This window comes from Acomys russatus, chromosome 2, assembly GCF_903995435.1.
Source record: "Acomys russatus chromosome 2, mAcoRus1.1, whole genome shotgun sequence".
NCBI classification, from domain to species: Eukaryota; Metazoa; Chordata; class Mammalia; order Rodentia; family Muridae; genus Acomys; species Acomys russatus.
In genome coordinates, this window is record NC_067138.1 from 19378637 (window position 1) to 19405577 (window position 26941).

The 26941-nt window shown below is 41.1% G+C and overlaps 1 protein-coding gene across 4 annotated transcripts in view; it reads left to right on the plus strand.

Moving 5' to 3' along the window:
* Window positions 1-26941, plus strand: part of Eya1 (EYA transcriptional coactivator and phosphatase 1) — a 146346-nt gene that overhangs the window by 77886 nt on the left and 41519 nt on the right. For all 4 annotated transcript variants that reach the window (XM_051158868.1, XM_051158841.1, XM_051158850.1 and 1 more), the window contains 2 exons: window positions 6415-6554; window positions 8495-8578. In XM_051158868.1, coding sequence (XP_051014825.1) covers window positions 6415-6554; window positions 8495-8578 — 224 coding nt within the window. The remainder of the gene's footprint in view (window positions 1-6414; window positions 6555-8494; window positions 8579-26941) is intronic.

Consider the following 26941-nt stretch of genomic DNA (forward strand, 5'->3'; position numbering starts at 1 on the left):
TCATTTCCATGGGAAAACCACAGGGGTCTGTGATGTTCCTTCGTATGAATTAGAGTTCACAGCCCCTGCCTTCTTTCCTTCATCCTTTCTCATAAGCTTGGGCACCATGTTTTCGGATAATTTTGGCATACAGTTAGGTTGATTTCGAGAGTCTTGAAGTTCAAGGGTACCATTATGTCAGTTGCTGTCTAGAACTTACTTCATTTTCAATGACGTAATTACCACCTGTGTCTTAAGGCCCCAGACTCAAACATGGTTTAGGAAACTGGCATAATCTATTGTTTTAATCTAACCCCCACATTAGCCACAACTGCAACACAACTACCAAGAACCATCTCTCATGTTCACTTAAATTCAGATAATCTTCCTAAACCAGTGGGTTTCAACCTGTGGGTCACCACACCTTTGACAAACCTCTATCTCCAAAAATATTTATGGAATGAATCATAACAATAGAAACATTACAGTTATGAAGCAACAGTTTTATGATTGGGGGTCACCACGTCACGAGGAATTGTATTAAGGAGTCACAGCCTTAGGAGGGTTGAGAACCACTGACCTAAGGGTTTTATACTAAGTTCTTTACTTTCTCCTGCGGGTGGTCTCATCTCAGCATACATATTTAGAGTCTAACAGAGGTCACAGGCTGCCAGGACACAGCCCAGTGGCATTGTGCTTGTGCCAAGAACTTCCTCAGGTCAGCATTGTGTCCTCCTTAGGAAGCAGTCTTTCCTCTCACTCAGGCTGCAAATGAGCATGCAGAGCAGCTTCTATCCTTCCTGAGCACGGCAGCCTGTAGGAACCCACAGTTCCACTTTGACAATTATGCCTGACATAGCTAGTCCCCAGGGTGTAAATGTAGATCAGAGATCCCCTGATTTTATAGAGTAAATGTGAGCACTTATCCCTAAATCTCCATGGAGACCACCAAGCCTTTCTGCTAGGCAGCAAGATACCATAAACATAAAGGCCCTTCTGAAGGAAGCCATGCTTTAAGGAACGTTCAGGCTTGGAAGAATAGCCTCAAAATGAAAGAAGAGTTATGTTAATAAAAGGATATTTATAAATTGTATTCTGTACACCTCATGGAAGAGAAGAATGTGCAAATTAAAGATGACTTTTTAATTGGGCATGATGCCCAAATAACAATGCCTTCTTTAAGGGAAAGAATCCTATGTGCATGAATAAGTTTGTGGTAAAAGTAACTTGATTTAATATTGATATAAGCCTTTTTAAAAAGCTCTGGACCTATGCATAAGCCGAGGAAAGCATGAGCTATTTGGCCAGAATGCAGCAGGAAATGAACTTGAAGGCTGCGCTTCCCCAGGAGGTCTCTTAGTTGTACGTTGACTACACTGTTATAGGGGAGACCGAGCATCTACCATTCAGAAAGTTTGGCCACTCTTCATCCAAAGATAAGAGACCTTTAAGGGCCAGCAGTCCAAGCTATGTCGTCAGCTTGCTAAGTTAGGAGATGTGGGGCTGGAAAAACTGGAAGGCACATCCCTGAAGTTCAAGTGGGAATTACTGGCCAAGACCAGACACTTGAGTTCCAGGCCTCCTGTTTTTCTCCTTAATGTTGAAGAATTGATGGGAAGCTTCTGCAGTGTTGGCAAATGTAGAATTCTAATGGTTCTATGTTGGGTTTCTTTTGGTACTAAATATTGATATTAAATAGGTGAACACTAGCTTCTAACGCAGCTCTTAAAGGAGCCTTTCTTTTGTGTGTGGATTTGTCTAGCTGGTAGAAATAGTGAGGTAACATACACAGACAGCTGCAGTAAAGAAAGAGCTGGATTTGAGTCCCTATGTATATCAAATAGTGAGCTTACCAGACTCCATGAGATTGTTCCAAACCCTTAGCCACCCTGGCAATCCTGGGTCACAAACCCCCACCCCCCCAAAAAAAAAGAGAGACGTGTGGGAAAAGGATCTTTAGGGAAAGAAGGGTTACTATGGTAGGAGGGAGATAAGAAAGGGTAGGGCGTGGGAATAAACATAGCCTGCTACACACGTGTGGAATTGTTAAAGAATATTGCAATTAATAAAATGAAGGTGAGTTGGTCAACGCTGCAGATGAGAGGTGAGAAAAGATTGCAGAGCTCCCAGTCACTATGGGACTCTTGCCTCCTGTTTAATTTTCTACCCTCTCAAGTCTACCCTGTTACTGTATTCACTTAAGATCTATTACTCTAAATCTATGTTACTATTGAATTCAGTCTTTATTTTCTTGTCTCTTTGTCTTTTTTTTTTTTTTTTTTTTTTTTCCTGAAGCTTTTGGCCACTCTCTCCTTCCTTACAAACTCCTTTCTCTCTAATACCGTTAGTTTCTCTTTTCACAATTCCATCACCTTTCTTTCCCCATCTCTTCTACATATGATTGCATTTCTTTGCATTCCTTTCTTTAAGGTGATGTGAATTCAAACCTATACCCACTTTACACTTCTCTCCTGCGCTTTTGTAGCCTAACTGAATGTAATGCAGATGCCTGCAACCTCTTCCAATGTGTTATTTCTGGTCCTGATCTTGAAGTTTCCCCTCTACTCCTCCCTGTAACCCCTTCTTCCTACATTACATCCTTAGTATTCTAGTTTTCCCAGTTGCCAAATCACAGGCATTCATATCACCCTGGATGCTTTTTTTATCTGGTTAGGGACTGATTGTGCCTCTTAATTGGTGGCTCAGATCTGTGACTGACTGCCCTTCTACCACCACCTGTGTCTGGACCAAGCTCCCCACTCATTTGAATTACTGAATTATCTGCTCCTTGGTCTGCTCCTATTGGGTATAACTTGTCTTCAGCCTCTTGCCATCCAAGAGATAAAGCTTCCTTTCCTTCACTGAATTCTCCATTGTCAGTCATCCCAGCTTCCCGTGTTATGATGCTATGCTCTCTGTAGACCCAGACCAGCTGTTGGTATTTTGTTTCCTTTTTGTTTTGTTTTGTTTTCTGTTCTTATCCTGGACGTGCCCCTACCTGGAGCGGGTCTCAATTCTGCCTCTACTGGCTCGCCTGTCCTGATTAGACTTGTTCCTTGGGTTCTTCTTCATGGTCTGCAGAATTCTACCTCTCCCTGTGTCTTAACCTTTCCCTTTAATTTTACCCTCTTGTGCTTGCTTATGAGTCGATGAGTTTTCAGCCCTTATCAGCAGAGCTTTGGTTGGTGCAAGCATGTAGTCCAGCACTTTCGTGCTGCCTGGAGGCCTGTGAGCCCAGCAAGGGACCAGTACTTCTCAAAGGAAAGGGGCTCTTGCCTTTCAGAACACTTTCACACCCACATCTCAGTGTGGGTAAAGCTGAACAATTGGAAAGGGGTTAGAGAAACATGAGCAGTGAGTGGGTTAGAAGATTAAATTAGCTGACTTGTTTTGAACAAGTAGCAGGAGGAAAAGCCCTTCGAATCAGTAAAGCTGGTTTAGGAGCATTTAATTCCACCCCAGAGAACACAAAGGAAGAGATTTTTTAAAATAAAGCTAGCTTGCATTGGGTTTAATATCATCTTCCTCCTAATAAAGAGAAGTTGTGAAAATATAAATATTTTAATATTTGAAGATGTCAGAGGGTTAATCTTTTAAAATCATTTTTTTCCTCTACCAGGAAAATAAAAAGACTTTACATATTTTTTCCTGTTTTGCTCAATGAACTCAATAGACTGTATTTAACTATAGTTTGCTTCCTAAAATTTATGACAAAACTTTTAGAATTTGTATTTTAAAGACAAATACACACTAAAAGGTAAAGCAGTGGACAGTAAGAAAATTTATGGCAGTGGAACTTAAGTTAGATAAAGTATTTTGTGGACAAAATAAAAGCAATCTAGAAATCCATACAGATGTCACCAGGTAACAAGATACAGAGCTAGGTGGTTTTAGTTCTTCTCACATAGGCTCTCCCAAAGCTGGCCAGTCCCCAGCTTAAGGTAGCTCTTAAGGTAGCTCTTACAGAGAAGGACTTAGACTACAAGATGCATCTGATGTCAATCTGCAAAATGAGTGTTGCATGCTGAAGCCATGGTAAAGAGTGCCATGCGTTCTATTTTAGAGGAGGGCCACCCACATTCCACACATTGTGTAATGTTTCTTAAAATACAAGGCTAAGACATTTTCCTCAAAAATACAGCTTTGAAACAGTTTGATCACTTGAAACATTCGCTTGGAGCCCGTGTTCTCTGTAAAAGCAGAAAAGAAATGCTTGCTTAGAATACCTTAAAGGGGTGTATTTGGGTTTTTTGTTTGTTTGTTTAATTTTTTTATTAATTTATTCTTGTTACATCTCAATGTTTATCCCATCCCTTGTATCCTCCCATTCTTCCCTCCCCCCCCCCCATTTTCCCATTATTCCCTTCTCCTATGACTGTTCCTGAGGGGGATTACCTCCTCCTGTATATGCTCATAGGAACTAAACAGAGAATTCTCAACAGAGGAATATCAAATGGCTGAGAAACACTTAAAGATATGCTCAACCTCCTTAGTCATCAGGGAAATGCAAATCAAAAAACTCTGAGATTCCATCTTACTCCCATCAGAATGGCTAAGATCAAAAATTCAAGTGACACCACATGCTGGCGAGGATGTGGGGAAACAGGAACACTCCTTCATTGCTGGTGGGAATGCAAACTAGTACAGCCACTAAAGGGGTGTATTTGGATGCCTCGCCAGTGTGCCTTTGCAGTAAAAGAAAGAAAGGATGTTAATGTTGACTTAGGTGATGGTTTTGTTTGTGTGTGGGTGTACTTCTAGCTCCTCCTTTCTATTTGTCCTTTTCTTCTCAGTGACTTTCATGCCACATATCTTGTATCTGGTTTTTATCTATGACAGAAAGAATGCAGAAATTTGTCTTTCTAAATGTAGATTACTTCTCGTGACATGATAATCTCCGATTTCATCAATCTTCCTGAGAACAACATAATTTTACTCTTCCTTATGGTTGAGTCTAACATTTCTGTGAAATGAGTTAGCTCAAAAATGAGTCCTACTAACCGAACAGGCCAAGCTATTGAGTGGCGCCATTTTGGACGTTCTGATGAAAATAAATAACTGGCTTGTAGGTCATCCTGGTGATTTCTGGGTAATACCAGCCCCATGACCTGTCTACATAAGGAAGTTTATCATCTTGTTTGTAATGAAGGGGACATGCAAGTCCCTCCACTGAGCCCTGGGAGTCTGCTGAGTTATGACTTAGCAAGAGGTGCAGAACAGGTTCAAGTGTCTTAGAAATGGAAATGACTTGTGGAAGTCTGTGCTAGAGACCCTCTCCCGTGAAGCTCCCGAGAAGCATTTCTCAGTTTGGGATAACGTCGGTACCAGTGTTTGACCTCAGAGGACCTGATGGCAGAGGGGAGACTGGGGATGCACTAGACAAGGCAGCCAGGCCTCCCGTTGCCCTTCATAGTTCTCTGTCTGGTACTGCGTGATCCACAAGATCACAGTAAGGAAGAGTTACTCATATTAAATAGATTTCCATCCTTATCTAGTAAAGGAATGTGGCTCAGAGCCTCGTGCGGAGAACCATTACAGGGACATGTGGAACTTGGGCAGAGTGGAGATTATCTGATGGGAGCACTGAATAGACCAGGAGGTGAGAGTGATGCGGTTTGTTCATTCTGGGCACAGGATAAGAATCTTCCTCAAGGTCCACAAAAACTGTTCAGCTCTTCCTTCCAGCCTTTTTGGAGTTGGACTTTATTTTGTGGTTTCTATGTAATTACTCCAGTGGTTTCTTTGAGTTAGCCAGATGAGTAATTTGAATGTTATGCCTGGTGCTAGATGTTTGCTTTCAAAGAGGGCTAGGGCACGAGGAGAGCCCAGGTGGGTGCTAAACCAGGGTGGGCATTGTCTAAAAGCCTGCTCTCCTTATCAGCTCGCTCTCCTTGTCTCACGTACAACGAGGGAGAAAGTGGTGATTTTACATTTTGGATGGAAAAAGCTGTCCTATGACTCAGATTTCCCTGCCCCGGGGCTGGTTGTCTTTTCATCTCTCTCCATGAACCAGAATCCTGTTTGTAGCTGGAGGAGCCACAGCTGAATCAAATATCAGGCTCCCCTGGTGGCCAAGGGCCATTTATGGCCTCAGAGAGAAGTGGTACAGGGCATTGTGGAGGGAGCAATGGGGACCATTGGGGAGGGAGCACCAGCTCATCAAGGGGACCCCAGGGAAGTCATGGCAATCCAGTGCAACCTGTTGCTGTCTCACACACTTAGTTAAAGTTGAGTGGTTTCTGATCACACTGTACTTTCAAAACAAGTTTTGTATTCTCATATCTCCCGAGCTATGTACTAATGCAAGTAAAAGATAGTGTAGGATTTAAGCTAAATGGAATGTGCTTTATTCTTTAAGCTTCCCTGTGAATTAAAACAAGGTTGTTCTTGGCACCACGATGGTAGCACTTGAGAGTTCTTCCTCTGTCCTTACAGAGTACAGTACAATCCACAGCCCTTCAACACCCATTAAAGAGTCTGATTCCGATCGGCTGCGGCGAGGTTCAGATGGGAAGTCACGTGGCCGAGGCAGGAGAAACAATAACCCCTCACCTCCCCCGGATTCTGATCTCGAGGTATGTCATTACCTATACTAAAATGACAAACAAGGGGTCACATAGCTCATTAATTAATTAATTAATTAATTGGCCAATAGAATTGGCCTGTGAACATCAGCGAGGAAGCACCCACCCCCAACACATTGGTTATTGCACACTGTTCATATTAACAAAGTAAGACAATTTTCCCTATTTCGTATTACCTATTATCCATGGTTTTCAGAGTTGACATAATATGTTAGTGGATATTTCTGATGTTGCTCTGTAGTACTGGGAATGGAACACAGGACCTCAGACAAGCTGCATACGGGCTGCACCATTGAGGGTCTTCCCGGCTTTATGTAATTGTTTACGTCTGTATTTTCCTTCATAATGTTTACACAATATGGCATCCATTTCTTTCTTTTTCAAAAAGCATAGTAGCCAGGTGTGGTGACACATGGGAGACAGGGATAGAAGGATCAAAAGTTCAAAGTCATTCTTGGCTCATGGTGAATTTGAGGCCAGCCTTGGCCTATGTGGCAGTCTCTCTCACACAACAAAATGCAAATGGAAACAAATTTTGCAGTTCTGCTTGAGAAAATTCTACCATACTACTGTGTGTCAATTGCTGTGTGTCAATTACTGCCATTTCAATTAAGTAAATGCCGTCCTAAAAAGATCACAGTAGATGCCACTTTGAAATTAAAGGCATGTCTGAGTACATTAAAAAGGGGGAATCAGGAATGTTCTAAACTGAAATCATAATCAGCTACCGAGACATGTTTTGGTGGATTTCAAAAGCAGGGAGATTAAGCGAGATCTGACAGGGTGGCAGATTTCACTGCCTTGAAGCCACTGCAATTAAGTTTCTGTGTTTTGCCAAAGTAAAATCTGACGGTGGAAAACTTGATTATTTTTGGCTGAAAAGATGAACATTTTCCAGCAGCGTCTATGTACATGACTATGTGTTGGTGTAAGGAGGAATAGGAAGGAGAGAAACAAGCAAGGGGGACTGGAAGCTCTCAAGGAACTTTTTGAAATGAACTCTAAATCGAATTCAAAAGAACCCCTCTGGTGTCTCAGGGTATGTGTGGGGTGGCTGCGTAATTCTGAAAACTGAAAACATCTGATGAAAAACAAAATCTAGTCAGCCCTCAGTATCTGCAGGGGACAGGTTCCAGTTCCCAAGCTCCCCATGTGCAACACACTTTTCACACATGCCCTATGCTTTGTTGCATGTCTTTGGAACAGAAGCCTAGGTCTGACATATGCTGGGCAAGTATTCTGCCACTTAGTGGCCTCTCTAGTCTCCCAATGGTTTAAGTCATGCCTAGGCTACTTACGATACCTAATAAAACGTAAGTCGTGTATCGATGTTCTTTTATCCTGGACTGTATATAAGATGACAAGCATACACATGTTCAGTAACGATACTTTGTTTTTCTAAGCATCTCTGTTGCTGGATGCAGAATTCAGATATACTGAGAGCGAATCACATAGCCCATCCTCTGATAACTGAATAAACTAGATAAAGCTCCAATTTCCTCACGAAGTGTTTAATAGTTAACTTGGTTAGAATAAGCAGCAAGAGTTATTTTTTAATTCTTCTTATTTTCTGAGATAAGGTCTCTTTTGAATGGCTTTTGACTTCTGGCCCTTCTGTCTCTTAGAACTTATAAGCAGACCAGTTTCAACTCACTGTTCATCTCCTGGGGATTGAGATGGAGACATTGCTACAGAACAGAAAAGACTATGTCTTTTCTATATTTACATTGACTTTAATAACACAACTGTCCTCCTGTGCCTCATCTGAGGTTAGAGCTGAAAACTCTGCCTTAGGGAGAGTTGTGTTTGAAAAAGCATAAATTCAGAGTTTTTTTTTTTTTTTTTTCATTTGTATGTCATTTCAAAACTTCGGTGTCATGTGAAAATTAACTGATAGCAATAGTCCCACTGACTCGATGCTTCCCTTGTAGAGAGTCTTCATCTGGGACCTGGACGAGACCATCATCGTTTTCCATTCCTTGCTCACAGGGTCCTACGCCAACAGATATGGGCGGGTGAGTACACTGAGCACCAGCTTCGAACCGCAGTGGAGGAAATGTAACTTGGACTGACTATTTGCTTTCCATCCAATGGATGGCAATTACATTTCAACTATAAAGAGGAGCACAATTTATTATTGTGGCCAAATATACAAGTAAGGCAAAAATGCATTTAAATGGGGAAGAGGAAAGATTGCTTCATTTTAAGTCTCAAAAATAAGACAGGTTTCATTCATTTCATGCTTTTTCCCCCAATTCCAGTGAGAAAAGTGATGGGATGCTTCTTAAAATACTTAACAAGCTAAGACCTTTTGTTTGTGATTTTTTTTTCTACCTGCCCTGTTTCTTTTTTGTTTTTGTTTTTGTTTTGTTTTGTTTTGTTTCTTAACACAGTCAGTGGGGCAAGTGTCACTCACTGTCAGCAGCAATGATTAGCAGAGTTGGTATTTTGCTTTTAAGACCTCTACTATGGATACTTTCATGCAGCCCTTTTCTGTTGGGCCTAAGTTGATGTAAATAGTAAGTGATACTAAATTCCTGAATGACAGTAGTACTAATGGGCCCATATTAGAGTTGTTACAGTATTTATGTTGATGAGTTGGCAAAAAATAAGGTTAGGAATGACCTCTGATTAGCTGGTACTTGGGTTTCCTAAAACCTTAGAAATCATTGCAGTGTGCTGCTTGTTGGTTTTAAAAGACTTTAGCCATGTAAAACCATATTATTTAAATTTGACATAGGCATTTTCTAAAATTACCCTGCATATATATTTCTTATATTTTAATGGCTAAAGAAATTATGAGTCTTAGATTATGGAAGCTAAGATTACCTTGGAGGCCAGGAAACTAAATCTTAGACCAGTGAGAGCAGAGGTTAATCAGCATCAAAGCTGACACTGTAAAAGGTAACATGCTTTCATTATAAACTCGGCAGTGTGTTCATTTTTTTCAACAGACACTTATTTCAATAACTATATCTATTTAGTCCCTGATGTTGACCTACTGGAGGTGAAAGTGGGACATTGTCCTTTAAGCTTTATCATCCAAGTTTTGTAATCATTAACAACAGATCCAACCACAAGAAGTCTTAGAGTGCTTGTGCACACATGGACAGGTTCCTCTAAGATCTGGACCAGTCCATCACTTGAGTTTGTATTCAGCAACATACGTGAACCCCAGCCCCATATAGCCCATCTCATGGTGAAACAAGTTTTCTGTGAGAAGACAATAGAAATTATGTCAAGTAATCTATCAGTCAAAAAAAAAAAAAGTCCCTACAAGGCAGTGAACACACAGTAAGAATTCAGTAAATTCTTGCTCGGTTGTTGTTCTTTGTGTTTGTTTTTGTATTAGTACTACGATTGCATCAATCGTTATTTGAAAACCCACAACATAAAGCTAATTATAGCCTATAAATAGTTAGTACAGCCTTGGTGATCATCTTAACTAAGCTACAGGATGTCTCCTTTATTCCTAAAGAAGAAAGCTGGAGGTACCCGGAGCTCATGCAGAAGCATTTAGAAGAGTAGCTGACTACACGTGCAGCATCTGAAAACCACACAGAAAATCACAAGCCTATACTACTCTGGTGCACAAACAAAGCGGCCACTGTTATCAGAGCCACAAACAGGGCCAACATAGAATAAGGTGGTGGCAGCACACAGCCTGGTGACCCCCTCACAGCCTGTGGCCATAAAGCGTTAGTTTGCATGTCGAGTTCTCACTAAGATTGGGACTATTGGCTTAAGACTTTCATTCAGATTCTCAGCAATCTACAGGCCAAATGCTCTCCTGTTGATGCCCTATGCATTAGAAGGCTTTTAACGTGTCAGCCATTTGTATCTTGAGGTTTCATCAAATGGGATTCCATCTGTTTTCTTTATTTACTATTATTGTAGCAGGGTACATGATATAATTTGGTTTCGTTGTTTTTCTCTCATTTAACTTTCAAAAGTGAAATGTGTAGCTCTGTAACTCTACCCTTCATTGACACATTGATGGGACTCATGGAGAACTTCAGGAAGCCCATTTGTTTCTCAGGGGTTTTGCTCTTATTTATTGTATGTGTGTTCATCCATGCCGTGACATAATGTGAAGGTCATAGGACATCTCATGAGATGAAGTCTTCTCCACCCACCACGTTAGATCCAAGAATCGAAATCACCCATGGAGTGGTCTCAGAGACACCAGGCACTCTACTTGAGGAAAATCTTCCTGCATGCAACTTTGCATCTGAAGGCAGAATGACCTCAGGTCATTGGGACAATCGGGAGAAATTGTTTTAAGAGGAAGAAACACCAAGAGCAGGAGCATGGAAGTCTTTGCTGCTGTTTGAGGGCTTGAGTGGCAGTGACAGCGTAGGGTTGGGGGTGCAGCCTTTCTAAAGATGTGGTCAGAAACAAGAACATTGCTCACAGCCATCTGCATAGCAGTTGTGGGGAGCAAGGGAAGTCACTTGGGGCGGGGGCGGCACAGGCAAAAGTGATATAGCTTTAAAGTACTTTACATGTGCATGGTGAGGCAATGGCAAGGGAAGAAAGGTAATCTGGTCAAGAGAGAATGGTTGGGTTTTAAATTGTGTAGAAGTGACTTGGATCAGGGCAAGGCGCAGTTCATAATAGATTAAAAGAAAAAAGTGATTCTTGTGATGTGTCTTGAGCGTCTGAAAGAGTAGTTCATGTATATTTTGAAATAAGGATAAACTGTCAGGGGAGACTGGAGATTTGGTGCAAGGAACAACTTAAGACAGTTTGGACACATTTACTTGGAAAAGCAAAAAGGTAGCTAGCAGGGACAGCCAGAATTCTTGGGAGAACTGGCTAGAGCTGGGAGTGCCAGCTTTAACATTGACATTGTAGAAGTATCTAGCATCGGCTCTTTCCTGGGTGCTTTGTTCAATCTGTGGCCTCCTTACTGGAGGCCTAGCTTCTCCTCAGGGATACTTTGGGGTGGGAAGTGCATTGCTAAGGATATTGAGAGGTACCCAGAGCTGTGCAAAAGATCTTGATTAATATTATCCTCATTAGGGGACCTTAGAATTGGGTAGAAGTTGTACACAAATTTGATGATTAGTTCTTGAAAAATATGAACTTTGTTCAGAATTCTTCCAAACAATGAAGGTGAACAAGCTGACTGGAGTGGCTTGCATCCCCTTTGTTCCCCACAGACTAAAGGTAGCTTAGTGGCAATCTGCCTCTTTTATGGAGTGCAGATTTACTTATGTTCTTGACCATTGTCAGGAAAGTATGTGGCTCCGCCTTCCACTACATGCATAGAAAGAAATGCATGCCTGACAATGGTAGCTGTTCTGTTTCTATGGGAACCAGCTACTTGAGAAGTAGCTTAGTCACAGTAGCTTAGGCAACTCAATGAGCAGGCCATTCAGTAAGGAGATACAGGATCTGGTAGATATAATGCAAAATTAGAGCATGTTATAGCAATATATCCCCGCTCCAGAGGTTCGAGAATACCCCCACCTTCTGTGTAATCCTAGCTGTAGGAAGAAGGCATGCTGCGTGTTATATGGAACTATTGTTTAGTAACAAAGGTGATGAGGACAAAAAGAAGGTGCTTTGTTCAGCCTACCTAAGGGAGAAGAAAGAAACAGCATATTAGCGGGAATGCAGAGTCTGTTGGTGTTACTGCCATTAGGGTGTTTCTAGTAATCTGTATTCTCACTGCTTTTATTTAATGAATTGTTAAAAGCTATTTTCAAGCTAAATCCAAATTCCTGATCTTCACTGAAGAAAAGTAGGATTTTTTCCCTAGAACAGACAATATAATCCAATTTTCAATATTGAATTGTAAGCCTCAAACTTAACAGTATTCAACTTACTATTGTGTAGATGACTCAGGCAGGCTCCTTGCTCATGAGAAAATTCTGGAAGTTGCTCTACCCAAGGCAACTCAATGATTTGGGCCATTCAGTAAGAGGATACAGGATCTGGTAGACACAATGCAAAATAAGGGCATGTTGTAGCAAATAAGGTTTGAGAACATCCCACCTTCTGTGTCATCCAAGAGGTGGGAAGAGTACTTACTGAGTGTTATTCTTCAGAAGCAGTGTTTTGTTAAAAAAAGAAAGAAAGAAAGAAAGGCCTGATCCTTCAACACTTACTCTATTGTTACTTAGTGTTCCTCTCTCCTGGAATTTTGATTAGTGTGGAAATTAAGAGTATTACAACTCATCCATCATTTTATAAGAAACCAAAGTATAGACACTTAAAATAGAAAAAGATGGCAGAAAGGTTGGTTTAGTTGTGATTCCTCCTCCAACTTCTTAACTGTCTGGCCCTCATTAGGTTCAGTAGTGATGCGATGAAGCTTCCTTCCCAGGGCGATAGGCTGGTTTGCTTGCTTGCTAGCTGTATTGCTAGCTTTTTGTTATTGTTGTTTGAGACAGAGTCTTATGTAGTCCAGGCTTGCCTGAAACTACTACTAAGCCAAGGAGTATCTTGAACACTTTGATCCCCTTGCTTATACCCCCAAGTGCTGGGATTATAGGCATGTACCCCTACTCCTGGCTTGTCACCAGTATTAATTCATAGATTATGAACTGGCAGGGTTTGAGACCACACACAAGATATTTAAAGCAGAACATTATGTCTGGCTTAAATATTCGATAAGTACATACACTGAATATAGATGAGACTATTGTCACAAACCAACTACAGTAACAGCAGCAAATTCCTTGTCTTAGCTGTCAGAAAACAATAATGGCAATAGATTGCTTGAAACCTGGCAAGGCTGATAGTGAGCGATATGATGGTAGTAGTTTCAACGACATGAATTGGCAGTACATGACACATCCTATGACATGATGGAAATTGGAGATTTAAGGTCAAGTATATCTGCCTCTGTTCCAAGCTCTTGACCGTGGGCAGATTGTTTGTTCTGACTGAGGGTCAACTACTCATCCACAGACTAACTGCTGGGCCTGTGGGATTGCTCCAAAACTTATCATTAAACCTTGAATTGAAAAGCACCATGGCTTATTAATAGCAAGAAACCAACAGTAAGCAAAGATGCCACCCACTAAACTCACTTACTGCTCCTCTTTGAATGTTGTCAAACACACCAAGGTTGAATGTCACTGTGACTTTAGCTGTCTGAGCCTCTCTAGTGGGTGTGATCATTTAGTACATGGTGGGGGTGGGGGGGTGAGAACAGTTCTTCGAGCCCAGCTCATGTGAGTATTCCAGTTGGCCAGTGATGATAGTTGCTCCATCTTCCTCTGTTTGAAGGGACAGTGCTTTAGCATTTAGTGTGGAGAACTTATTCCCAAGAGGGTCTAGTTACTACCAAGTGTTATATCTACTCTGGAACTAGATCGGGGCCATAGTCATCTCATCCCTGCCTCTTTACTCCCTGATGCTTCTTGAGCAGCTGGGGATGGTGCAGAAACAAACCAATATGGCCGTGTTCCAAGGAAACTGCATCTGTACTGTCAGAATTCGTGTGTCATGCAATTTCCACGTTTCACAGTTGTGCAACATCTAGATCAGAGACTGAGAAATCCTACTCCATAGGCCAAACACGTTCCACAGGCCACTTTTTGAAAGCTGTTTAAGTCAAGATGTTTGTTTCATTTTGTAAAGCATTTAAAAAAAAAAAAAAAAAAAAAAACCAAACCATAAAAATATGTGCCAGAGACTATCTAAGCCTAAACTACTTGTTTTCTGCCCCATAGGAGAAGGTGGCCCCTACTTTGTCCTCCACTCTGAACTTTGAGTTGCTTCTGATTCCTCTTCCTCCCTCCTTTGGAGTATGGGGACCATGCCAGTACCATGGCTGACTGTGAAATTAAGTCACAGAAGCACCAGCTATATGAATTTGGGGCCCCAAGGTTGCTCAGGCCAGCAAATCCATTAAAAAAGATTCTTTTTAACAAATAGTCTTACTATTTAATAGTACAAACACATTAAATTTTTATCTTTGAGACTTGCTTCTACTCGCTGTGTAGCCAAAGATGACCTTTAACCTCTGATCCTTCTGCTTTGTCCCCCTGAGTTGTGGGAGGTTTGGGCAGTGCTGGAGACCCAAGCATATAGAGGCCCCTGGTATGCTTAGCAAGAATTCTACCACAAATGCCATATCCAAGCTCCATGATATATCAATTATTTAGCACTCTTGACTGTATATTCTGAGCTTTGTTTAAGCAAGGTTTGGTGATGCAAAATTCAGTACGTAGAGACTTCCAGGATTCGTGTCCTTGTCAACGATCAGTCAATAGGGAAAAAAAGCTGAGCTGCAAGAGTGAGACTCTGGTGCCCCATATTTGACCACGTCTCCTTGATGGGGAGGCCTGATGGCACTCAGAAGAAGGATAGCAGGCTACCAAGAAGAGACTTGATACCCTATGAGCATATACAGGGGGAGGAGAGCCCCCTCAGTCACAGTTATAGGGGAGGGGAGTAAGGGGAAAATGGGAGAGAGGGAGGAATGGGAGGATACAAGGGATGGGATAACAATTTAGATGTAATATGAATAAATTAATAAAATAAATTTTAAAAAAAGAGTGAGACACTGTAGACAGGGCTGGAAGGAACACATGGTTCTGCTATGAATTCTTTCCCTCTACACAGAAAGAAGCAGCCCATGAGTTTAGTGAACATGGAGTGTTCGCAGCAGTAGTTTTCAACTCTGACCAGTTTGTGGACCCAAAAGTCATTTCCACATCCCCTGGTAGGTGGGGGTCCAACCACCCTAGCAGAGAGCACCAACCCTATGTCTGGGAAGCTGCAAGGAGATGGATATTCCAAAGGAAGGGGCTCTGGTTTCATTTTCTTCTTTGTACATTAATGTTAAACTGGGTCAAAATAAGGAGATACATAGCTCCAAACATAACCTCTGGATACCGTGGCATCACATAGAATACCAAAACCTCAAAACAAGCCAGGCAGTGGTGGTGCATGCCTTCAATCACAGCACTAGGAGATAGAAGCAGGTACATCTCTGTGAGTTGAAGGCAAACCTGATCTACAGAGCTAGTTCCTCGACAGCCAAAAGTAAATAAAAATAATTTTTTTATTAAAACCCTCAAAACAGACAAATAGAAACATTATTTTCTTAGACATCGAAGGCATGCCCAGCGAGCCTTCTCTTTGTTTGTCTTCGCTTTTGATCCGAAGCTGCTCTCTTTCCCTTTACTTACCATAAATTTTCTCTTAACTCAGAACTTGAGGTATAAATAATACAGACAGGGACACACTGACTGGCTGCCTTCATCAGGACAGCCTGGCTTTAGCTGTTCACTGCTGTGAAATGAAATGCAGCTAATGAGTGGGAAGCCAACAGCTTCCCTTCCGTTGTTCCTGCCCACCACTGCGGCCATCTCCCTGACCTGAGGCTTTGCAAAACACCACCTTGAATCACAAGTCACTTCTACCTCCTTAGTCGTCCCATCTGAAAAGTGGAAGGCATCCTATAGATGGCTGGAGAACAATGTGAGCATCCAGAAATGTACAGATGGGAATGCCGTTCCCAACATCTGTTGTTTCTTGTTTGTGTGTGTGTGTGGAGGGGGTGATGGCATCCAGCGGATAGGATGGATGGCCATGTATAATTTCTTAGAACAAGAATATATACCAAAATGAAAACATATCTATAAAGCATAGAGGATCAGCCTTGGAGAAATCAGAAAACATGTCAATAATAAAACTGGTGAGCTTCATCCAGCTTCTAAAGCTTATGGTGTTGTCTCATATTTTTGTTCCAGCTACATTTTTGTTTTGTTTTGCTTTGGTTTTGGTTTTTCTCGACAGGGTTTCTCTGTGTAACAGCTCTAGCCAGAGCTGGAACTTGCTCTGTTGACCAGGCTGGCCTTGGACTCACTGAGATCTGCCTGCCTTTGCCTCCCAAGTATTGGGATAAAAGGCTTGGGCTATCACCGCCAGGCTCCTTCATTTTTCTATGAAAGAATTTGGCAGGGGAAAAAAATTACATTATTCACCCAAGGAAGTATGTCTATTACCAGACAACACCAGAAATATAATGCAGTCTTTAAATTGGCCCATTGCCCTTGCAGGAGAATTTTAGTACCAAGATCTTACGCTGTGAGCATGGGGATTGCCATGAGCAATATCACACACTGTAATGACATGATGGCAGGGTGCAGCTGAGATTAACCTGATAGCAATGAAAAGCATTGTACAGTGCTTAGGGTAGGAAGGAATAAAGACCTAAAGACTGGCTGTAACACTAGAAAGGAGAGAGAGATAGGAGAGTGGCCACAAATGAAGTCCTGTGATTGGATTTAGCTGTAGGTCTGGCCCTTGGCATCTTGTGGGCCCTGAGTGCAGAGACCAATTGGCAGGGTTCGCATTCGTGTTCATTTTCCTTCCTCGTTCTACCATGGCTTGGCAATTGGCCCACGTTTGGGGTTCATTGGGTTTTCTTCACAACTGAAAGTAATCTTTGCAGTGGCGAAGGTCTTTATCTTAATTCTCCAGTAGGGTGTAATTTCTATGATATTGACAGGCTGTCTCTTAAGTAAGGAGAAAATGAACACAGGCTAAGGTCAAGTAAAATGACCTGGTTAGCACCATTTGGATTTTCTGTGTTCAGTGCAATCCGGCAATAGTTCAACCATGATTTGCTCCTCAAGAGGGTACAACCTCTCATGGATTACTTCCCAGTTGACTATAGAACTACATCCAACACTCCAAACATACATTTTATCTCAGTCCAGTCAGAGGGCCTTCCCACCATGAACAAGCCCCTGCTTGGGTCAGCCAGGAAGAGAGGCTTCCAGGGTGAGGGGGTGGGGGGTGGGGCACAGAGAAACAGAACATACCACTTGAAAAACATTTTACAATGTTTTTGTAAAAGAAATAACACTTCACAACATTTCTTTCTTCTCAGAGAAGTGAACGATTTACAAAGCTGACGCTCAGTCTCTGTCACGTGAATTACTAGCATGGAGCCTTAAAAATAAACCGCTTTGGTATTCCGACTGCCCGGTCCTGTTCTTCAGCCTCTTTCTCTCTCAAAACAAAGGCCCCTGAATAGGGGGAATTTTTAAATGACAGCAAGGCCTTGTTTGTGGCTGAGGTGTTAGCATTCTAAATAAAGATTTATTTAAGGGGCTTAAGCAAATATTTTTTTCTTTCATTTGATTGATATTTCCCAAAGAATTGCATTTGATTTGAGCAAGGTTTTCACACTGAGAGACAAACCCTCATAAGCCTGCTTGCCTTGTTTGCCTCATGCCTCACCCAGCAGTGATTGCTTCCTGCCAAGTTTTCTGCCCACATAGGACCAGTGCTGACAGAATTAAGCAGCCCTAGATTCATGAGCACAAATTCAAAATATAAGTTTCATATGCAGAGTACCTACTTATAGTTTCTGCAATAGTTAAATTGTCTTGTAGAAGCTCTTTTTAACCTAAGACAAATGAACAGCCACTTTAAAATGTGATATTCTTTCAATAGACTTTATTTTGCAGTTCAAAGCAGCCTCTGCTAGGAACTGGTGTAGCCCCAATCTCAGAGGAACAGTAGGATACACACATAGAGATGAGCGATGCAATAGACAGCATGCATTTTAAACATGCTTATACATGGAAAATAGGAACATGATAACAATGTAACATACAAAATTCAGGGTTTTTTGGCTTTGATTCTATTTAGTTAGCTTATCATTTATTTGGTAAAATATTCTGGTTTCTAATTAACTATGGGTCATAAGCCAGAGGTCTGTCAGAACCAGGATGATTTTTCAGGCCACTCAAGCAATGAAATTCTTCCTCAGTGTTTGGTGCTACCTAAAGATACCAAATTTCTTATAATAAAGATAATAAAATTGAAATGGCTTTTGGACTGCAAGAATCTACTCTGATGTTTAGCCTCTATTAAAGCAAACCTAAATATTTCAGGGTGTGCCTTTTTAAAATGCAGTTTCATGCAGAGCTATGGTGGTTTCCTAGAGAAATGCCTAGACTTAAGCTTTGTAGACAAAGGAAAAAGAATATTTTGCTTCTGTGTATACAGAAAATATTTAGGAGAATTTCCTTCAAGTTTCTGGGGGTTTGTTTTGTTTTGTTTTGTTTTGAGTCTCAGGCAGTAAACACCGAGCCAAAAGTTGATTTTTTTTTTCCTGTTTTTGTTTAGTTTTGTTTTTGAGAAAGTGAATAAAAACTATTTTCTGAAGCAGCCTCAGTTCTGTAGGGGTTTGAGTTCACCACTAAAAATCGAGTATAGTGTGGTCTGCAGCTAGCGGGGGAGGAGTGATGCAGAGTTCTTGCCTTCATGCTTTGTGACTACAGTGTTCATTGTGCGACTCTCCCGTCTCCAGCAGCAGACAGCGCATGCGTGGGCTTTGCTGGTACGCCCCTGTTTTTTTTCTGGTGGGTTATTCAGTGCACTGTGCCCAGTGAATGTGCTTCTACTGGGCTGTGCATGCAGAAAACTCCAGAAGTGAGAACCAAACTGATCAAAGAGGAGTGGAAAAGAGCCCTAGGAGGGGAGAGGGCCCTCGGGAGGTACTCTGCTTGCTCAGCAGTGTGTTGGGTCACGTGGTGTGCACTGTGATCAGCCACTCCAGTTGGCTCTGGATAGTTGGCTCAATTTATAGGAAGTTCTGTATACTTATGTAAAGCCTGCGGCTGCTTTGTTAATTTCTTTAAAACACACTGAAATCTATTTTCTGATCATTTCACCAAGCTGCGCTCTGCAGAGAGTGACCAAACAACTCTGTACTGTAGTTGCTCAGTTCTTCTGGTCAGTACGATTAGAGAACTGCCGTTGGTTCTTCCCCTTAGTGTGTGAAAACTAACCTTAAGGCTATGACATAAAGCAGTATAACTTGCTGACAAAGGCAAGATAATTGAGGATGATGACCTATCATCCTCAAACAGTGCTTATTTGCACAACAGTTAAGTTCAAGTAATATGTGCAAACACAGCAGCTTAGGTAAAGACATCACTGCTGCCATTTTCAGTATGCAAGGATGGGGCAAAAGCGTGGACTTAGTCGTTAGAATTAAGCAAGTTCCATGTAACAATAAACCTAATGTCCTTTCTGCCCCAGGGCTCCAGGAGAATTTTAAGGTTTCACTACTGTGCAATATCCATTGCTAATGCCCTGTTAGGACTACCTAGACATTAAGACTTCAGTGAAAGAATTTGTCTGAGTAGAAATAGTACATGTACCCAGTATTTAGCCCTGTGTTATAGAGGAAGTAGCTAGTCTGTAGTTGATGATCATTAAAACGTCCATGAGGTTAAGCAAAAAACTGGACTGCAGATAAGTGGCTTGCTTGTCGGGGGGTGGGGATGAGGGTGGTATATGCCTTTAATCCCAGCACTCAGGAAGGCAGAGGCAGGTGAATCACTGTAAGTTCGAGGCCAGCTGGTCTATAAGGAAAATCCAGAAAACAGCCAGGGCTACACAGTGAAACCCTGTCTTAAAACAAAACAAAACAAAACAAACAAACAAATAGGTGACTTGCTTCAAGGGCATAGGGAAAACCTTCAGGGCTGCAGCTACTCTCATACCCGGAACACAGAGCTTCCTACGCCACTAACCCATACTACCCTAGTCTGAGATGCAAACAGCCTGTACACTTATAGGCACATAAGTACAGGTTTTGCCCACAAGGAACTTCTTATACAGGTGTTTGTTGCAACGGGATGAACAAAGCTTCACCAGTCTACTATTCATGTGAAATGAAACCAGTGTCACCCCACGTAACTCATAGGAAGGCATGCGCAGGCAGGACTAATGATGGCAAGGAGGCATCCTGTGTGCCCATGTTAGCCGTGAGAGGCTGCTTCCTAGAAGTGATGGGGACCAGATGATAACTCTGGTATTGTGGATATTGAAGGGCAGGCAATCATAATGTAGTGAGGAGCTCTTGTGTTACCGTGCTTCCTAAATTACACTAAGATTTATCCTCCGCAGCTGGTCACCACTGATGTGTGACACTGGCATTACAAATGAATGAGATGAAGACACAAACATGGGCCTTCCCGTTTTGAGGGAAGAGCACTGTATAGTGAAACAAGCCGAGTTAGCACAGGCCAAGGGGAGGCTTAGCTCCGCGGTTGTGCTAAGCTTCTCACTTCTGGATACAGATTACTCAACTCCCAGCATGCTCTTTTTCAGGAGGGTTTTTGTAAACCTTTGTAAAATGGTTTTAGGTGTGATTTAATATTTTAAAAAGTCTTTTCCATCCAAAGTGTCCCCAGCAAAGGAAAATCAACACTGTCCCACATCCTGGCTGTTGTAGCTCTTGGAACTGAAGCCATTTTCTATGCATTATGGGCATTAACCTGCTACCAGGTACAAGAAGAATTCTGTATGGTATTTTTTTTCTCATTTTATGGATTGCCTTTGGATTCAGTTGATTGTTCCCTTGAATGCCCATAGGGTTTTAATTTTAAGGATGCCAAATCTGTATGTTTTCTTTTGTTGCCTGTTTGATGCCACATTGAGAAATCGTTGCCATAGCCAACAACTTGAAGGTTTTCTTCTAAACAACTTGGAATTTAGGGCTCATATTTAGCTCTTTCATTTATTGTAAGTTAACATCTGCATATGTGTTAAGATTTAAAACCCTTATCGAATTGTAAAGAAGACTATTGGATGGAATTAATGCCCCTCCTACAAATAATTTAACTGTATGTGCAAGGATTTATTTCTGCCCTTTTCTGTTCCACTAATGCAAAATTCTACTTATTTTGAAAACTACTTGTTTTGTTTACTGTAGCTGGATAATATATTTTAAACTTTAACAGTGTAGAACAGAACTGCTGATTTTGATGGGCTTTTCAATACTGTTTTTGATTATTTAAGTTCCCTTGTGGGTTCTTGTGCATTTCAGAATGGTTACTTTTTTATTTCTATAAAAAAAAATCATGGTGGGTAGAGAATGGGCTAAATATATAAATCAGTATATATTAACATCTTTTTTTTTTTGGCTTTTTGAGACAGGATTTCTTGGTGTAACCTTGACTGTCCTGGAACTCTCCTTGTAGATCAGGCTGGCCTCAAACTCACAGAGATGCACAGGCCTCCGCCTCCTGAGTGTGTTGATATCTTGATGTTGTATCTCATATCTATGAGATAGCATTTCTTTTTCTATGTGTTTCTATCTTTTTTAACTTAATTTCTTTTAATAATAATTTTCCACTTACACTCCACAAGTGCTAAGTGTCTTTTTCCTTGACTTCTTCCTAGCTACATGATTACTTTTATATTTGTTATTGTAAATGAAATTATTTTCATAGTTCTGTCCCTGATTGACTATTAGTGTACAGAAACACAGTTGATTTTAGTGTTAATTGTGAATCTTGAAACTATGCCGAATGTATTATTTCTAGTGTTTTTGAGGCTATTTGGGCTTTTCTATATATAAAACTAAGTCTATTTTTGCTTCTTTATTTACAATTTTAGTGCCTTTCATTTGTCCTTCTTGTGTAATTGCTTTACTCAGGACTTCTAGTACTGAGTTGAGTAGATACAGTGAGAACAGTATATCCTTGCCTTATTGTTGATCCAAGAATGTGTTAGGATCAGCTGTGAATTTGAGGTTTGTTGCCACTAAGTTCAGGCCATTCTCTTTGATTATTCGTTTGTGGAGTGTCTTTGTCTAGTGTTTTTCTTCCTATATTTTTGCAATAGTTTCCTTTTCCTCTTCTCTCTCTCTCCCTCCTTCTTCTTTCTTTTCTTTCTTTCTTTCTTTCTTTCTTTCTTTCTTTCTTTCTTCTTCAATTAAGATTTATATGCCATTCATTTGGCTTTGTCTCTCCAGCAAGAAATGAAGATGTCTAGTTATTGTGTCAAGGCCAGTTTTTGGCTTGTACAAATATTGGCATGGAAAAATGTGTAAAAATACTGTAGAATGTGCCTTGGTGTCATGACTACAACAGAATTGAACTCAGGGTTCCCTACACATTAGCATTAGCCCTTGGAGGTGACCACCTTTCTCAGCTTTCTATCATTGAAACAAGGGCCTAGATAATCTCTTTATAAAGAAAGAGGGTTGTTTTGGTTTACATTTTTGGAAGCAGCTGTCCAAGAATGATTGGCACTATTATTTTGGATAGGGGCACATCATAGTAGAGAAATTTGTGAAAGCCAAGCCAGCCTTCATATGGCTGGGAAACTAAAAAGATGACCCCACTATCTACTGTGAATACACACTGAACATAACTTGATGTCCTCCCAGTGGAGACAACCACTGTTTGTCTTCCAGCATACTACCCTGTGGATCAAGGTTTTATCATATGACCTTAGAGGGCTCTCAAGATCCATAGAAATGATCCATTAACTTCGGTCTAATGAAATTCAGAGGACAGGCTTTCTTAGGGTAGCTCTTGCTTTTAAACAGCCCAAATCTCACATCCCGACTGAATGTGGAATATTGATGTATCCCTCGTAGCCATAGCCTAGAGTCCTGTGTTTGGACTATTACACAGCTATGGCTATAATATTAGTCATTGAAATAAACAGCAGTAGCAGGAATGGCTTCAGTTGCTTACAATTTTTCAGATACTTGTCATGTATTTCAAAATTTAATTGGCAAAGAAAATGTTTTGCTCCCATATTACCACAGAACATATTGGGGGAAAAAAAACAAGGATGGGGATGTTGAATCAGGCCTGGGGGAAACAAGGCATGAAGGCACAGGTTGGCCGGAATATAATAATGTCCGAAAACTCACTCTGTGGACAGATCCTGGATGACAGTTCCTCTGCCTCAGTCATATGGTGAGAATTTTCATCAGACCTACTTGCTTTGTTAATATGAGATAATTAAATATATCTAAACATATAATATATCCGAATTCACATACCATTTGTGTATTTGAATTCATTATTCATCTGAATTGATGCATTTAAGATTATATATACAGAGCATATTAACTAAATATATTATAACAAATAGCTAAATACTATTTATTTAACTGACTACTTATCTTTTGAGGAAAGTATTTAGTGATAAACACTACAAGCAGGACATACTTTGGAGAAGTAAATGAAAATTAGCCATTTGCGGGTCTTCTGATTGGGATACAATTGTGAATGTTTAAAAGAAGTGGGAGAAGAATGGCTTGTGAGATAGCCCCCAGTGATGGATACACCTGGAAAGACCCTTGGTTGGAGACACTCCACAAAGCAAAGGAGTGGGAAGGTAGGGAAGATGTTAAGTCCAGGTTGAAGCCTCATGATGCTGTGATTGGCATTTTGTAGAGACGGAGAGGCTGTTTGTTATGAAAATACCACAGTGTGAGGTTAGTAGGGCACCACTCTTGTAAAGAAGGGATACATTAGGTTTGGGGAAATACAATGAACTTGACTTGACTTGCACTGAGTCTCAGATGTTTTATAGTCATCCCAGGGGAACAATAGCTGATAGAAATGAGGTCCTCTAGTCAATATCTCAACTCTGATATGAGTGAGGTCTGAAGGATCACTGGGTCTCATGGTAGCCTGAATTGACTATAGAATAGGTGAGACCAGAGTCTCACAGATGAGAACCAAAGGATGGGTGATCTGACTCGAAGAGGATACCCAGAAAAGAGTGACAATGTCTTTGACAGCAGAACAGGAGAAATGCCAAGAAGACAGTAGATAGCAGTGGTGAGTGCTCCAGATGGTCAAGTAGAACAATGGAAACACTTGGTAATGAGTTCTTCTTAAAATGAGATGTTATTTTGAAGAGGGCAACGCTCTAAATATTTCACAATTGGTATGAGAAAAAGCAGTGCTTTAGAAATGCCAAGAAGAGAGTCGACAACAGTGGCAAATGCCCCAGATGGTCTATTGGAACAATGGAAACATTTGGTAATGAGTTTTTCTTAAAATGAGATATTACTTTGAAGAGAGAGCAAAACTCTAAATTTTTCATAACTGCAGCCCTGGAATCCGTTATTGCAAGAATAGTACATATTTCAAGAAAAGTGAAATTAAGCCAAAGACATGGTGATTTCCATGTCTCACTTTTGGTCCAAGAATGTGGAGAGTTTGTTTTGTTTTGTTTCTTCTCCTAAAGTTTCCAAAATAAGCCATCCAGCTAAAACTAACTTATTAATTATACAGGATTAACCCTCTTCACATTTAATTTACACCGGGCTTATTTTAAAATATAAAGGTATTAAGATATTTAGTATGATAGGAAAATAAAACCTGTTACGAGATAATTTTGACTGCTCATCGATTATGCAAATACATGCAGGCTGTCTCCCTCCCCATTTGCTACTCTCTCTGGGGGGAAACAGTGTCAGGTGTTTGCACTTGACAGGTCAGTTTCCCTGCATAAATCCAGCTCTTAAGAATGTCATGGAGGGAGGGACCTTCTAGGGCTTTGCTTCGCAAAATGTAGAGTGAGCATAGAAAACATCAGAGGAAGCCTTAAGGAGAGAGAAATTGTGTCACTAGCCAAACTTGTATTTTATTTATTGTTTTGTATTTCTGCATTTATGTAACATCTGGGGAGGGTCTAGATTTGGGAAAGAGATGTGGGGGAGGAAAGAGAAAGAAAGAGAAGCAAAGAAGACAAGTGAAGAGGGGAGGAGATAGGATAGGAGGGCAGGGGAGGGGAGGGGAAAAGACTAGATCATTTTGTTTGCTTCTTTAGTGTGAATTCTACTTCAAAGACGTCTGTGGATACTACTCTCTGCGGAGCACATTTATTCCTAGTCTAAGTTTCCCCCCTCTTCTCCAACTGCCAAAGTGTGCTTTTGCTGTAGGAAATGTTTCTTAAACAGCACCATGATGTGGCAGGTATAAAACCCATGAAAGAACGATAATAACAACCAGCAAGCTGTTTGTGTGACGGATGAAGAAAAGTTAAAGCGCACTCCGTAGTAACGAGTGAGAGAGTAGTTCTTTTCATGCCCCATGTAAATAAGCAACCATATCAAGAAGAAATAAGGCCTTTAAACAGCAGCAGGACTGGGAGGTACATGCATTTCACGGTTGGCAATTAAATAGATATGGTAACTCTCTGCCCACACCACATAAAAAGACGTGCTGGCAGTGTTCTGTGGCAAGCCAAGGTGTTTTCATTGGCTTGAGCCCTCTAGTGCAGTGGTTTTCAACCTATGAGTCTCAACCCCTTTGGGGGGGGGGGTCACCCGACCCTTTCACGGGGGTTGCATATCAGATATCCTGCATATCAGAAGACATTTATGTTATGATTCATTACAGTAGTAGAATTACAGTTATGATGTAGCAACAAAATAATTTTATAGTTGGGCGTCAACGCTCTGTGGAGATGCGTGTGCTACAAGGGCTACAGCTTTCGGAAGACTGAGAGCCACTGCTCTAGGCCCACTGCACACTTTAGTTCTGTTTTAGTTCAAACAGCTGTTTGCACTGCTCTTGATGATCTCTTCTGTTCCAAATGTTTGAGTGTTAGCTTCTTCCAGGATATTTACCGGCAGTATCCTTGCAAACAATTTCCTCTAAACCCAAGAGTTAATGAGTTAGTTAGTTTGACTTATTCGTAAACTGTTTTTAACTTCTTGTATAGCATGAGAAGGTTCTTAGAGATTAGGAGGTATTAAACAAGGACAGTGTTTAGGAAGGCAAAGAGTCTGAATGAGCTGACAGTAAGAACGTAGGCATTGTTTTTATTTCTCCAATTCTAGACCATACTGTCTTCTGCCTCTTCTCCCCTGTCAGTCAATTAGCTGATCAATTGGACACTAGGGAAGCCATCATTTCAGACTTTCGTCCTCTTTTCCTTTCCATCTCTCTACAAAGGCTGGAAGTAGGTGGTGCTCTGATGGGCCTAACAATGTGGGCGGAGCTAGTAAAGTGGGCGGTGCTGGCAGAATGGGTGGGGCGATGGTGCTACCCTGCAGTTCCTGCTTAGAGGGTTGGCCTAAGAAGAGGGCAGAGTTTGTTCCTCACCCCTCTATCCCAGGTACCCTCTCTCTGCTAGGTGTATAAAGAAGGTGTGGTTATGGCAAGCCAAGAGACAAGACTCCTATTGTGATTGTTGCTCTGTTATCCTACTGGAGAGCAGAGGGAGGCCCTAGCTGTTCAGTCTAGGGCTCCTCTTCTATACTCCGCATGGCCTCCCACAGCAGGATGCTGAATCGTGTGGTGGATGCTCCAGTTCACGCTTGGCAGAGCACATGGGCAGTGGTCAACGCTGTGAGCAAGTCTTGAGACCAACAGTAGAATGAGAAAACAATACAGGAAGTGCACATTGTCCATGTTGGGCTGTAGTGATAGAGAGCAATGTTGTTTTCTTTGAACTTTGTGTTCTTGACTCAAAAACTATGAGGAGACACAGAGTACACCTGCCAGGTGGGTAGCCTACCTGAAGGCATAATTTGTCTATTTATAATTCTCTTATTAGGTATATTCTGTATTTATTCCAAAAATTTATTGTGATAATAAAATATAACTATATGATAGTTTTAT